This window comes from Drosophila melanogaster, chromosome 2R (assembly GCF_000001215.4).
Source record: "Drosophila melanogaster chromosome 2R".
NCBI classification, from domain to species: Eukaryota; Metazoa; Arthropoda; class Insecta; order Diptera; family Drosophilidae; genus Drosophila; species Drosophila melanogaster.
This window is the reverse complement of record NT_033778.4, coordinates 14,198,438-14,212,671: the sequence shown is the minus strand read 5'-3', so window position 1 is coordinate 14,212,671 and position 14,234 is coordinate 14,198,438. Positions and strand designations below refer to the sequence as shown.

Below are 14,234 nucleotides of genomic sequence, written 5' to 3'. Positions count from 1 at the left end.
ACCTGGGCTCGGACCAGAGCCACTTGCTCGTTCCGCATCGATGAACAGCTGCTGCTGCTGCCGCTGCCGCCACTCTCTGGCTGTTTCGATTCAAGACTGCGCGAAAGGTTCAGCTTATGGCTTTTCGCTTTTTGGCCTTATGCACGGGCTCTGAAGGCAGAGACACCTCAGTTCGGTTCACAATCTCCCAGCTCCCCAGCTGCCAGCCGCCAGCTCACAGTTCCCCCAGTTCGCGAGAGCGTCGATCGGTCGTCGAGTTCAGTTGGCCTGCGGTTCGTCATCAGCGTGGTTCATGCGGCTCCGACTTTCAGTTCGCCTTTAACTCTGACTCAAGCCCTGGCATCGGCGGAACTCGGTAGTGACTCTGGTGGCTCTCCATTGACATCGCCATCTGCGTCCCCGGGCTGTAATCATAAATATATATATATCTACATACAAACTGGCCCGCTGTACATAGGCCCAGTTAGTTAGTTTGTTAGTTAGTTAGTTAGTTACTTGCTTAGTAGTTGCTGTTGTGCCGTGAATTTTCATTTTCCCAAGAGCGCTATCCGCTGTTTGTATCTTGTGAAATGTCGAAGCCCTTGATTTTAGGCTACGGATACGTTCGTTAGTCAACCTTTAAACAGCTCGCTTTAGGGCCAAAAACTAATGAACAAGTGATTTTAAAGAACGTAGATCAATACCGGTAAAACTATGTAAAAAGTGACACAATCTGTTTAATAAAAAGTTTACATCGTTCCGGTGTTGAAAAGTATCTTTTCAACACCAAGTGCCAATCGAAAATCCAAATTTGAAGTGTGTATTTTTCAATATCTTCAAAATAATCACCAGTGAATAGTGAGATTCAAAAATATATTTACATCACTCGGTGATTGCGAAATTGTGGCCAAAATGTGGGTTAGGCTCTGAGCCACAAACAAAACAAAATCTGACAACAAATGGACGCAAATTCACACATGCCGTGGCACATAAATTTATGGTTGGAACTGTAACTGGGCAAAAATGCTCGGCCCGGCAGACATCAGTAGCAGTAGTAGTGGCACCACCATCACCACCAGCGAACCACCAACCGCCACCACCCACCAATCCACCCGAACCGCCGACAAAGGGAAAAACTAACGGAATAATGCAACATTAAGCAAAATGCTGCTGGCCCTGCTAAAGCAAAGCCAACAACAACAACAACAACACCAATTTCAACCTGCCACCACCGACGTCAGCAACAGCAAAAACAACAGCAACAACTACAACAACAGAAGCAACAACTGCAACTGCAACAACATCAACGTCACCGTCACCGTTACCACGAACATCGCCGTTGCCGTATAAAAATGGAACCCTCATATGATCACGAACATCCACATCATCTGCTAACAAATTACAAGTAATATTTACATTTTTCCCATGCTAAAATTTTTTTCTCGCTGTTTAATTATATCCAACCGAAGCGAAGATACATATCTTCAAGATAATAACCATAATGAAAAATGGAAAAGGCGCTCGTGTAGTGGTGAAGAAATTCTCTAGATCGTACATATATATATATATACAATAAATATGTATATACTTATATATATGGGGGCCCATGACTGCGACTTTTCAAGACTTAGTCACAATCACAGATACTAAGATACTAAGATACAAAGATACTAGCGGCGGGCACGACAGCGAGAAACACCGTCGGGGATGTCGAATGCACACTGTGGCAGTAAGCTACAACTATAAAGCACGGTTATATATGTATAAATATATATATATGGGGGTTATACAGTATATAGTATCTGGGAATTTGCTTAGATTTTCCTTGGTGTGGCCCCAGTTTTCAGACCCCGCAGCACTTGCACTTGTATTCGTATCCGCTTCTCGATTCTCTCCGTTTCCCTCGGCAAACGTAAACGTAAACGTAAATATGTAAATGGTCGACTGCGAATAACTTAAGAACCGTCTTCGGACGCGACTCGAAATTGGTCAAGTGGAAAGTAAACCAAGACGCCGGAGAAGTCGGCGGGGGTGGAGACCCTGGGAAAAAGCAGAGGCCAAGAACGCACAGGCGACGCACCGAGAAGAAGTCTTAACATTTGGTATATTTCGGCCAGAGGTCAGGCCATTATAAAGATTTGTATCCGATCTACACAGCTTGATAGATACGCATGAGGTTTTAATATCCATATATAAGTATATGACTGTATATAAGTATTTCCCCTTTATACGTATTAGCTAGCCATTTCAGCTGACTGACTTTCGTAGTTTCCGACGGGAAATTCCCGTCTACAAATTGGCTGGAATTATGAATGGAAATGAAGCCATGAAATTAAATTAAGTACAGATGAAAAGCTCTGATAAGTCCGCACACACTTTTCGTAAGAAATTCGAAACCGAAAATCACAATTAAGAATGTCTCATGGGCGAAAGCCTGTCGCATTTTTCGTCACATTTTCCAAATCTTCCTGCTTGGGATTGGCTCATCACGGGACGGGGCATTTCATTTCATTCAGTTTGATCTTTTATGGCTGCCCCATAAATCAAGTCAAGGCTGCGATCTACCTAAAGTTTGCTAACTTCGTTTTCAATCTAAATAGTTTTCAATATCAAATAAAATTCTATGGCCAATAAACAACCATCTGTATATGTGGATTTCCAATCAATGTTTGAAAATTAATTAAGGCTTTACCGTGACTAAGCTGGATTGGAAATGCATATATCCAATTGAAATTTACTTATTTCCTTTAGAACTTGTTTTTGATTGTCCGCCTTTTACACATTTCCCGGATACTAAAAGTGAATAGTATTTAAGAATTAATGTTTGCTTGATCATTTCTGGACTTTCCCTACTGCAACCAGGAACTTAAGTTTTCATTGACGTAAAAGGAGATTCCAATGGTTGTAACTTCTTGGAAGAGAGAGATAAATCTTTCGAAATGTTTATAAATCGTGTTTGGACAGCTTAATCGCCTAATTGTATTGATGAATCTGAAGAGTACACTCCTATTTTAAAATGAAATCCTATTTTAACTTGATATAACAGAATTTAATGTATTACAACTACATGCCATTCACGGCAATCAAACTATTATATTATGTGAGCAAAAATCCCTTTCCATTCAACAAAAAATCATATAAGAATTTCTTTAGGAATTTAAATATTCAATATCATCAAAAACAATACTGAATACTTTGTCAGATTTCTAGTGAAACCTTAGATGCGTGCTTAGTAACTGTAATATTGAAGTGGAAAAATAAAAACATTTACCATTAAACAGGATAATAGAGGAGATCGCCAAAGTGGTTAGACATATCCGATTCGACGTAACATCAATGATATGTCATGATTGGCATTAAACTTGGCAGATTACCAAGGAAATTAAATTATTGCTCATTCAACATTTCCCGAATGGCAGAAAAGTGATTTTCGGTACTTTCACTGTAGATTTAAAAACCTGATAAATACTTTTGGTCGATTTAAAAATACATGAGAAAAAATCCAAATCTAACTTGCCGTTTTAAACGCTTATAATTTGTTAACAAAATATTTATATAAAACGTTTTGCAATTATACTAAACTGACCTAAAGTTGGACTTCGCATTTTTAAAATTTCTTTAAAATTGTTTTATGGTTGTAGGATAATTTAAAAAAATGTAAAAGAATACAAATTTATTCACTAACATATACATAACAGAAGATCACAAAAAGCTTAATACACGGGAATACACCCGAAACTAAAACTAAAACTGATTTTAAAAGATATTCCTGCCCGCAAAATCGAACTTACTTCACATGAGCCACATAAATGTTTTCTGAGTAATTAATTTTAATAGCACTAATTAGTGGTCTAATAACATTTAAGGCAGTCAACACCCTGTAAAACGTCAACCCTAAAAAAAAATATAAGGGTTGGAACCTTTGAAAACACCCTGATTTAAGTCCGGTTAGTTGTTTTCGAATCCAGCCAACTAGCTAAGTACGGATCCTCCACATGCAATTACTCTACTTAGTGGTACGAGCATGCAGCACTGCCTCCATTTCCATGCAATCCATATAATTTAGTACCCCTCCACCTGCGAGGGTGTATACGTATAAGTATCTGTATGTGTATCTGTATCTGAGCACGTACATGTATCTGTTGGCTGCGTGTGCTGGTGTGCGTGCTAAAATCCATTAAATTTTTGTATCTTTTTTATGCTCCTAAAATCGCTTGTGTGAGAACTGGGTCTTCGTTGTTTCTTCGGCATGGCATGGGGGTGGGTGGTGCCTCAAGAAGTGGGGCTGGGGGGATCCACAGCGACGACAGCCGCAATAAACCTCATTAGCCGAACGAAAGCAGCAGCTTCGGCAACGTTCGGCCCTCGAAGATGGATGGTGATGATGATGATGACGCTACTCTCTTCGCTTGCTTCATTAGTTTAATTAGGTATGCCCAGGCCAGGTCACACATACATACACACATATATCGCCTCTATATAGAAGGCACAGGTATGGAGGTACCTATACCTTATAGCCCAATCCATTGTGCGTACCGATCTCATTCCCATTCGCAGCGAGGCAGGTAGCTCACCTTCATGTTCATGTTCATTAAAGCTAAGATGGCGGCTCTTTAGGCCCGGATGCTGGGATGTTTATGCTTATTGGTCAACAGCATCTACATGCGGCCATACAGATATATGCATATACGTACGATTATATAGGCGGCCATGCATATGTATGCGTAAATGGCCGATCCGATCGACCGACCGACCGACCGACAACTCATCGCGGCCCGCTGAAAGACCGGGCCTGCGTCGTTAAGTTATTCAAGTACATCACACCTGGGCCGCAGCTCCAGCTCCACAAGTTTATCCATGCTGGCATACACCAGCGCCCCTACCTATGCCCCAACCTCCAACTGGAACTGGGCCCAAGTCGTGCCAAGTCGTTTGGGCCAAACTCGTTTTCTTGGCCTGCGCTGAGCTCCACTGTGCACTGTGCTGTGCTGGGCCTCTGGAAATCTGTTTTGTATGCGGGGCGCCTGCAGCCGCAGCAGGCAGCCAATAGACTGCAAATGGAGCAAATGGAGAGCCACGGCAGATGCCTCTTCGCCAGGCGCTGTGGCCACACCCACCTCCAGGTCCCACCAGCCACCTCCTACTCCGCCACTTTATCCAGATTCAGCCTCGCCAGTCGAGCCGAGCCGGCTTTGACTGTGGCCGAAAACCAAAATGGCTTTTATTACCTTGCCGCACCGCTTGCATTTCTCCACAGGCTGCCAGGCTGCAAAACTGGCCCAATACGAGATCGCAGTTGAGGCGCCAAATGATTTGCCATTCTAGGCATGCATCTCTTTGGTGGGCAAATCTCGGATGCCTAACTATGCAATCGAGCATTAGATTGGATTCTAAGCGGAGCTCGCAATCAGATCTACATAAATTATATATCAAGGTTGTTCATTACCATTTTGCTGGGCAGAAGCTTTCTAAAATGTATATGAAGCTAATCGGATTACCAATGGGATTTATCTCAATTGGAACGCTGGCACTAGAGCCTAATCATGCATAATTGAAATTGGTATATAATTAAATTTAATAGGAAAATAACCATTTCCAACATGTTAATCTTATGGATAACTAGATCAGATTAGAAAGCGCAGTAATTAGAACTCACTATTATAATTCCATAATTTTCAGATAAGCCAGTTACACGATAATTTCGAAATATGCACTGATTTCCATATCAGTGTCTAAATCGTTCTATGACATACCCAGCAACAAAATCTCCCGAATAATAGAATGCCATTGTTCTTCACTCTGTTTTGTTCTGAATCCGAGACAAATCTGCCCAATTGTTGTCACATACCTGTCCGCAACTCAGAGTATCCCCAACTGGTCCCAACACGGCGAATAGACGACCAGTGGCTAGACAAAAGGTATTGACAGCTCACCGAAGCGGTGGATCTGTCTTAATTACTGTCCCATTTGCTGGAATGTCAGTTTGTCAACCGAATGTTGCAAGATGCAGCGAAACGCTTTCTAAAATTAGCCAGAAATATGGGATGACAATGTTTAGATTAAGAGGAAGCCGCAAGTTTAACTTTTTTATTGCCAACTCCTGTGACAATTGTCCCCCAAATGTACATACATATATACATATACATATACATATATATGTATGTATATTTATATATGTGGGGATGTCGGGTTGGGGGTATCCAACTTAAAAGGCTGTCTTGAGCAGCGCGGCAGAGCGTCACATGAATCACAATATGCTAAAGCGCCTGACACTCTCCAGATCAATGCGGCTTCTTCGGTTGGGAGTTGGTTGGCTGGCGGCTCCTGAATGAAGCCAGGGGCTTGTTAAAAGGGAGGAGTTGCCTACTTTTGTGGCAGCCACGAGGGGAGTCTCCCCTACCACCCCTCACAGACCGGCTCAGTCACCTCCAACTACCAACAACCAACTACCAAGGCCCCTTTCCACTTTTACCGGGACTCTTTGGCAGCCACCAGAGAAGTCGATGTTGTCGTAAACAAAACGTTCCATGGGTCCCCAAAACGGCGACGGACATCGAGTACTTGGACAGGGGATTTCGGTAATAGGAGGGTGGAGGGGAACAGAAATGAAGGGTGCAGAGAGGCTGGCTGCAATGTGGAATATGTGGCATTTTGCAAAGATGTTGACATTTTGCGCGCATAAAAATGCCAACTTACCGGCCACTGTATGTGTCCTATTTTAAAATCAGGGCCATGGCTAAGCAGGCCGCATCCACAAAGCTGCAAACTGAATCTGAAGCTAAAGCTGAAAACTTTAAACTGTAGCTGGCTTAGCCGAGCGCAGCTTCGTGGATCGTGAGCGGGCTTAGGATAAAGCCAGACCGACTTCGACCAGACGACAGCCGACAGTTGGGACAGTTTGGACAGCAGCGGCAACTGGACGGACTTACGGACAGGCGGACGGACGGGCAGGACGGTGGACGGTGGACAGCGGACGGTGGACGGTATAATTTTGTGTACCCCTTTTCGGCCAAGCTGGCGTATCGACAGCGGCCAAGTATTTAGCGGCAGCCGCAACCGAATATCAAAAACGTAACGACGTCACAGCGAAACCCTCAATAAATTATCGAACCTTCCAGCCAGGGTCCGTACATTCAGATGGGGCTAAGGAGCACTGAAACCATGGGCATTGAGTATGGCTAAATTTGCAACTTAGTCGGCATTGTCAAGGAAGAAAGTCGACGAAACTAGAGCGGTTTTTCGGGGACTAGGCGATACTGCCTACCAAAAGCGAAAGACTAAAGATCGCAGGGCAGTCAAGGGAATTAGAGCTAAGCAACTGGGGATTCATGGCAAACAATTAGGCCCAGTGGTTCTGGATGTGGTTCTGGTTGTGGCTGTGGTTGTGGTTGTGGTAGGTAGGTAGGCAAAAGAGGCAGGAGTCGGCAGCACCAGCGGCACACAATAGACCAAAAGTGTAGTGGGCAGCAATAAATTCAAACGGTAACAAATCGAGGTGAAGGAGATCGAGGGAGCACGCATACTGCGGCATGGCCCAATGGATCCCCAAAGGATCGAGAGTCGGGATCTCGGGAGCTTTGGCAATATTTAAACTTGTCGTCCGGGGGCCGCTCTCCATGCATCCAATGCTGCTGAATTCTTGGAAGGCGAATTACTTTGAAATGTGTCGATATGTCGCAACTTTTAAAAGTTATGCATAAAGGTCCGGCAAGGCAGCCAGACTCCAGCAAACCAGCAAACCAGCCAGCCAGCCAGCCAGCCAGCCTCATTCTCATTCTCAATCCCGATCTGAGTTGCGGTGTGGACTGCACCAGAGTCTGAATCTGAATCTGAGCCAGAGCCTCTGTCTGGCTCTGGTCACCAGCTTCTGCTCCAGCTTCTTTGCTTACTCCGCCGACACAGCGACGGTGGCTTGTTGAAGCTAAAGCGGCCTCCTTTGATAATACAATAGCTGCACGCGCCCAATTTACATTTATGTCCGCTGACATTAAGGAGCGCACCGATGCCGGGAGCCCAGGCGATCCGTTCCGTTTCGATCTCGAGTTCCAGTTTGTGTCTCTCTGGTGTCTGATAAATGCAAAGGTATACCCCCCCCCCCCCACCCTTTCCTTTGCTCTTTCCATCCAGTTGCCCCAATGCCCCCTCGCTTTTTTGATCTTCTGTGTGCGTGCCAGCGACGCGAAAATTGTCGACGTATTTAGCAGCCCCTTTTAAATATCATTATAAAGAACATTTCGTCGGACATTTTTGCCGGCGGTACGTAATTTGGAGCAGTAGCTCCTCGGGAGAGGGATTAACAACGATCATGAATGTGATACGAGGCGGGAACTTGATTCGGTGGATAACTCCATCTTGTATGAGGCACATGCATTGGTTGTGCTACATAGCCAAGTTATCAATTAATTAATTAATTAGATGATAATTAAAGGTTGATCAACATTCTTAGCATTGAAATTATTTCAATTATGATCATCACAACAGATTTTTTTGTGGAATGGTAAATCAGTCTGATCAATTTACTACTTACTTTTGAATATTAGGCTGTGATTAATTTTAGAAAGAAAAGAATATTTTTTCACTCATATCATGGTTTCTCTCAGTGTATTATTTACTTATCCATTCTTACCCCACTTCTTCCAGTTCGAAAAAGTATCCGCACGTCTCGCGCACTCCGGAGTACAGTCACTCCACCGGCAGCGATTATCCGGAGCACGGTGGCTATCTGACGGATGGACGCCTGATGCACGAGAGCAACAGCGATGCCGGGATCTACCACGTGCGCCAGGGAAGCGAGCACTCCTCGCCCAGTCTGCACTCGCCAGCCATACAGAGCTCCGGATACGAGAATGAGCACCTGAACGAGGCGGTTCTGGCCGCGCACAGCCACAGTCACTCGCCCATGCCGATGGTGTCCAGTGCCTATGTGGGCGGAGGAACTGCCTCCGGATCGCTGATTAACAGCAATATTCCTCTGCTCGGTGGCGGCGGTAATTCCGTACTGAACAAATTTCTATCGCATCCGCACGCTGGCATGGTGGGCGGTGGAACCGGACAGATGGAGGACTGCACATCGCACTCGCCAATTGAAGCGGCGTCCATGTGGAGCTACGACTACAAGGGCGACCTGTGCGCGCCCAATTGTGGCTATCTGGAGCGACACAAGCCGCTGCCCGCCGACCTTAAGTATCGGCCCGGCGGAACCCAGTCAAAAAGTGCCAAAGAATCGCGCATCCGGCGGCCGATGAACGCCTTCATGGTCTGGGCCAAGATCGAGCGCAAGAAGCTGGCCGACGAGAATCCCGATCTGCATAATGCCGACCTCAGCAAGATGTTGGGTAAGCTATTATAGGATAAAGGGGATATGAGATCCAATATATTTTAATGTATAAAATAGTTCATGTTTAAAAAGTTAGGATTTAAGGTTTCAAAGTTAACCCATTCCTCCACACTTTATCTTCATCTTTTCGCTGCAGGAAAAAAATGGCGATCGCTGACGCCGCAAGATCGCAGACCCTACGTGGAGGAGGCGGAGCGTCTGCGGGTGATTCACATGACGGAGCATCCGAACTACAAGTACCGACCCCGACGACGCAAGCAGTCCAAGCTGCGGGCCATGCAGCCGGGCGGCAAGGAGCAGAGCGAGAGTTCACCCAATCCGGGCACTGGTGGATCCAAGTCGAATCCCAAGCTGGCCACACCACCGTTGGCCACCGCATCATCCAGCTATACAACGCCCACCGACGAAAGCACCTGCAATTCCACGAACCAGAATCACGGACAATCAACTCCGGGTGGCCTGTACGAGCAACCGCTGAAGCCCACGTACTCGCCCAGTTCCGTGGACTGCTACAGCAATGCGGACAGCACGGAACAGATCGAGTCACTGGCCGCCAACTGTCCGCCCGCCCTGCTCAATGAATCGTCGCCCACGGGCGGTGGCTACGACAACTCGCTGTTGCTCAAGAAGTTAACCAAGCCGTCGCCGAGTCGTGCGGCCAAGTCGCGCCAGGAGAAGCTGGCCAAGTCCGAGGAGAAGAACAAGGGGTCACAATCGCAGGGACAGTCTCAGCAAGGTATATATGCTGCCACCTATCCGCTAGCACCCACCTCCGTGGCCGTGGTGGCCGCCAGGGGTATGTACGTGACGTGCAACAATCGGGGATTGCTGGATCATGGTCACTCCGTCAAGGGCACATTCTATCCACCAGTATCCGTTTCGGAAGATGACAATAGCACCTCAATGCGGAACAGCATTAGTGCTCTGCAGCAGCACTGTAATGTGGTCACAAGTACACCCTCAAGCTCCGGCGGCACCATGCCAACCAGCGAGATGAGCAGCTACACGGTCTCCATGGCGGATAACTGCGGAAATCTCAGGCTCAGCATGAACGAGTTGTCCGGCAATGAGTATCTGCCCAGCGCCAATGCCTATGGGATGCAATACGAGGACTTCCTGCGCTATCAGAGCAACGATATGGACTACTCAACGTCGGCGGTGGAGCACAAGGAGACCACATCGGATTCGGCGAGCGGCCAGAAGTGCCTTAAGTATCCGGACACGAATCAGAACTACGACGACTACGAGGCGGAGGCCTACAGTAACGCCATGCTGCCTGCAACGGCAGCTAGCTACTACACCCAACTTCCGTATCCGCCCACCTCGCTGGCCGCCTTTCCTCTCCAGCTGGCCGTGCCGTTCCAGCAGACGACATCGGGCGCCTACGGAGCGCAGCCCATTCAGAGTGGTTACCTGCACTACGGCAACTATGGCGGATACGAGGGAATGGCCCAGAGTCAGCCACAGAACCAAGCGCCCGTCCACCATCAGCAGGCATCCCACTCGGCTCCGCCCTCCCTGTCAGTGCCACCCAACCAGACGGTGACCTCCAATTCGGCAGCAATTAGCATGCAGCAGCACCATCATCATCACTTTGGACCCGCACCCGGCATGGTGGGCGTGGGCGTGGGAGTGGGCGTCGGAGTCGGAGTCGGTGAGATGCTCTTCGAGCAGCAGCAGCGCAAAGATGATGAGATTAGCAACATTCTGGCAGGAGTGCGCAAGACCTGCTACAGCAATTGACTCTGATCAGACGACATTTGTAATATTTCGAGCATAGAGTTTTAGAGAGTGGTTTAGGTAGTCTTAAGATTGCTTTCCGCACCCACAATGTTCTTCCAGCCCCTTCCCCATAAAACCTAGTAGTAGAACCACCCATTGAATTGTACAATTATTAGAACTGCATAGATACGATACAAAACAAAAATAAGAGACATAACGAAATAAAGTAATTCCTAAGTAATCGAAACGCATAATCGATTTCAATGTCAATGTGGAACGCATCCTCCCAGTGACAGCTTCTTTGGGGGTGGAACGCGGATGGACCGTGACCATATGACACTGACACAGCCACCCGATATATACACGACCGGATCCTGCGCACTGCCAGTTCCATCAGGTTGGAGTGCAAAGATTTTCTTTTCCTATTCGCACGGCCACGGATTTTCCACGTTACATAAATTTCGAAAGCATTTTTCAACTATTTTCCGCATCGGTAACGACAGTTTCAGCTCGCTTTTTCAAACTGGACTTCGAGATTCGAGTGAGCAAGGATGTGCAAGTATCCGAGAATCGCATGATTAACGCGCTCCATTCGCACAAGGGCGCCAAGTTGTCGCAATCAAAGGCGAAAATCTGAGTCAAAATTCAGTTTTATTTTCTAGATTGTTAATCCCCATGTGACGACAGTAGTTAAGAAATTCGAATACCATTGCGGAATCTGGAGGCCAACGAAATTGTTAAAGAAAATTCTAATAAAATCGATATACTTCGCACGCCTTCTTGACACCACCGCAGCCGCCGCCATCAGGCCAAGACCACCCCCACCTCCAACACTACTACCACCACCATCGCCATCGCCATCGCCATAAGCCATTTCAGCATCATCAGGGCCGTTAGTAGCCAGCATCAAACATGTCATTCATAGCCAAATTGAAAGCCACGCCATTGCCGCCACTGAGAAACATACTCAATGTGGCCGTGCAAACGGCCCGACAGCAAATTCCAGAACGCAAAGACTACGAGCAACCGCCGGGTAGCACCGCCCAGCAGCACCACCACAGCCAGCAGGCCCAGCACAAGGCCATGGAGGCGGGCATGGATGGCGGAGACACCACCGAGATGAGTTCGAATCCATTCCGGAACGCCGGTAGCTGGACAAACGATGGCGAGGGCGGTGGCGATGGCGATGGCGAGTATAGGAACGAGTACCAGAGCACATCCTTCAATGAGTACGACGGCAGGTATCAGCAAACGGACGGCTTTAGGTGGGTCATTCTCATTATGGAAATAGAACTAAGACTGTTGTGCTAAACTCATTCCAAATCCATCTTCCGCAGGCAAGGTAGCATCGCCTCCGAGGGAAGCTCATTTGTTTGCGAGGGAGAAGGTGGCGGCGGCTGCAAAATCGACGAATTCCAAGCGGCCTGGAACGTGACCAATGCCATTCAGGGCATGTTCATCGTATCGCTGCCGTTTGCCGTCCTCCATGGCGGCTATTGGGCCATCGTGGCCATGGTGGGAATAGCACACATCTGCTGCTATACGGGCAAGGTCCTGGTGCAGTGTCTATACGAACCGGATCCGGCAACGGGACAAATGGTGCGAGTGCGCGATAGTTATGTGGCCATAGCCAAGGTATGTTTTGGTCCAAAATTGGGCGCCCGGGCAGTCAGCATTGCCCAGCTTATCGAGCTTCTGATGACCTGCATCCTGTACGTGGTGGTGTGCGGCGATCTATTGGCCGGAACGTATCCACAGGGCTCGTTCGACTCGCGATCCTGGATGCTATTCGTGGGCATATTCCTGCTGCCCATGGGATTCCTTAAGTCACTGAAAATGGTATCAACGCTCTCGTTCTGGTGCACAATGTCGCACATCGTGATAAACGCCGTGATACTGGGCTATTGCCTGCTGCAGATTGGCGATTGGGGTTGGTCCAAGGTTCGATTTAGCATCGACATGGAGAACTTTCCGATCTCACTGGGCGTCATCGTCTTCTCGTACACCTCCCAGATCTTTCTGCCCACGCTCGAGGGCAACATGATCGATCGCTCCAAATTCAACTGGATGCTGGACTGGTCTCACATAGCGGCTGCTGTGTTTAAGGCCGGATTCGGGTATATCTGCTTTCTGACCTTCCAGAACGATACACAGCAGGTGATTACCAACAATCTGCACTCGCAGGGCTTTAAGGGCATGGTGAACTTCTTCCTGGTCATCAAGGCCCTTCTGAGCTACCCCTTGCCCTACTATGCTGCCTGTGAGCTGCTCGAACGCAACTTCTTTAGAGGTCCGCCAAAGACCAAATTTCCAACCATCTGGAATCTGGACGGGGAACTGAAGGTTTGGGGTCTGGGCTTCCGTGTCGGCGTCATTGTATCCACCATACTGATGGCCATTTTCATTCCCCACTTCTCCATTCTGATGGGTTTCATTGGCAGCTTCACTGGCACAATGCTCAGCTTTATCTGGCCTTGCTATTTCCACATCAAGATCAAGGGGCATCTGCTCGATCAGAAGGAAATAGCCAAAGACTACCTCATCATTGGGCTCGGCGTGCTCTTCGGCGTTATTGGTATCTACGATTCGGGCAATGCCCTGATAAATGCATTTGAAATCGGTCTTCCATTTTAAATTGAATGTAAACTATCCAATCAAAAGATTCTTATTTATGATACTCGACTCATTTGGGCATGGCATGGTCTTCCAGATGCTTTGTCATCAATTTGGCTGTGTCCAAAATGTCGAGGATCGAGTTAAATAAATATCATACATGCGAAACGAAATTATAAAACAATAATGTTAGTCTGTAAGAAACGAAACGCAAGTCTTCCAAACAAGCGAAAAAATGTCTTCCAAACAAAAGTAATATTGATATATGATATACACAATAAATAAGTTAAGAGAAACGATGAATATATAAAAGTATACCTAAGTATGTACGAATATGAGAAAAAGAGAAATATTTATTGTGTTAATATGCATTATAAGATATAGACAAATTGAACAGAGTAAAACGATAAACTGCAAATGTACATCATTATACAAATGAAAAACAAAGTGTATGAGTATGTTATAGATAGAACTCATTGTTTATATATAGCCGAACGGATTTTTTTAACGTTTAAATATACAGTTACCTTTACATACTAGCCCTTAAAACGACACTAGCATCTTTTAAACTCTCAATAAAGAC

The 14,234-nt window shown here is 46.6% G+C and overlaps 2 protein-coding genes across 2 annotated transcripts; both read left to right on the top strand.

The window, feature by feature from the left end:
- Positions 1–258: 258 nt before the first annotated feature.
- On the top strand, positions 259–11,282 carry Sox15 (Sox box protein 15). Its single transcript, NM_079015.3, has 3 exons — positions 259–1,384; positions 8,620–9,314; positions 9,453–11,282. The coding sequence occupies exons 1-3, from the start codon at positions 1,332–1,334 to the stop codon at positions 11,057–11,059; spliced, it is 2,355 nt and encodes a 784-aa protein (NP_523739.2). The 5' UTR covers positions 259–1,331; the 3' UTR covers positions 11,060–11,282.
- A 140-nt stretch (positions 11,283–11,422) lies between these two features.
- Positions 11,423–14,194, top strand: VGAT (Vesicular GABA Transporter). Its single transcript, NM_137094.3, has 2 exons — positions 11,423–12,303; positions 12,376–14,194. Exons 1-2 carry the CDS (start codon positions 11,951–11,953, stop codon positions 13,670–13,672), a joined length of 1,650 nt encoding a protein of 549 aa, NP_610938.1. The 5' UTR covers positions 11,423–11,950; the 3' UTR covers positions 13,673–14,194.
- Positions 14,195–14,234: the final 40 nt, after the last annotated feature.

What these genes read in the sequence shown, in the direction of transcription:
- VGAT (NM_137094.3), top strand. Translation starts at nt 11,951, where the DNA reads ATGTCATTCATAGCCAAATTGAAAGCCACGCCATTGCCGCCACTGAGA. An exon ending in CAGCAAACGGACGGCTTTAG is followed by an intron (nt 12,304 to 12,375) that starts GTGGGTCATTCT and finishes CATCTTCCGCAG; the next exon opens with GCAAGGTAGCATCGCCTCCG.
- Sox15 (NM_079015.3), top strand. Translation starts at nt 1,332, where the DNA reads ATGGAACCCTCATATGATCACGAACATCCACATCATCTGCTAACAAAT. An exon ending in CATCTGCTAACAAATTACAA is followed by an intron (nt 1,385 to 8,619) that starts GTAATATTTACA and finishes CACTTCTTCCAG; the next exon opens with TTCGAAAAAGTATCCGCACG. An exon ending in CGACCTCAGCAAGATGTTGG is followed by an intron (nt 9,315 to 9,452) that starts GTAAGCTATTAT and finishes TTTTCGCTGCAG; the next exon opens with GAAAAAAATGGCGATCGCTG.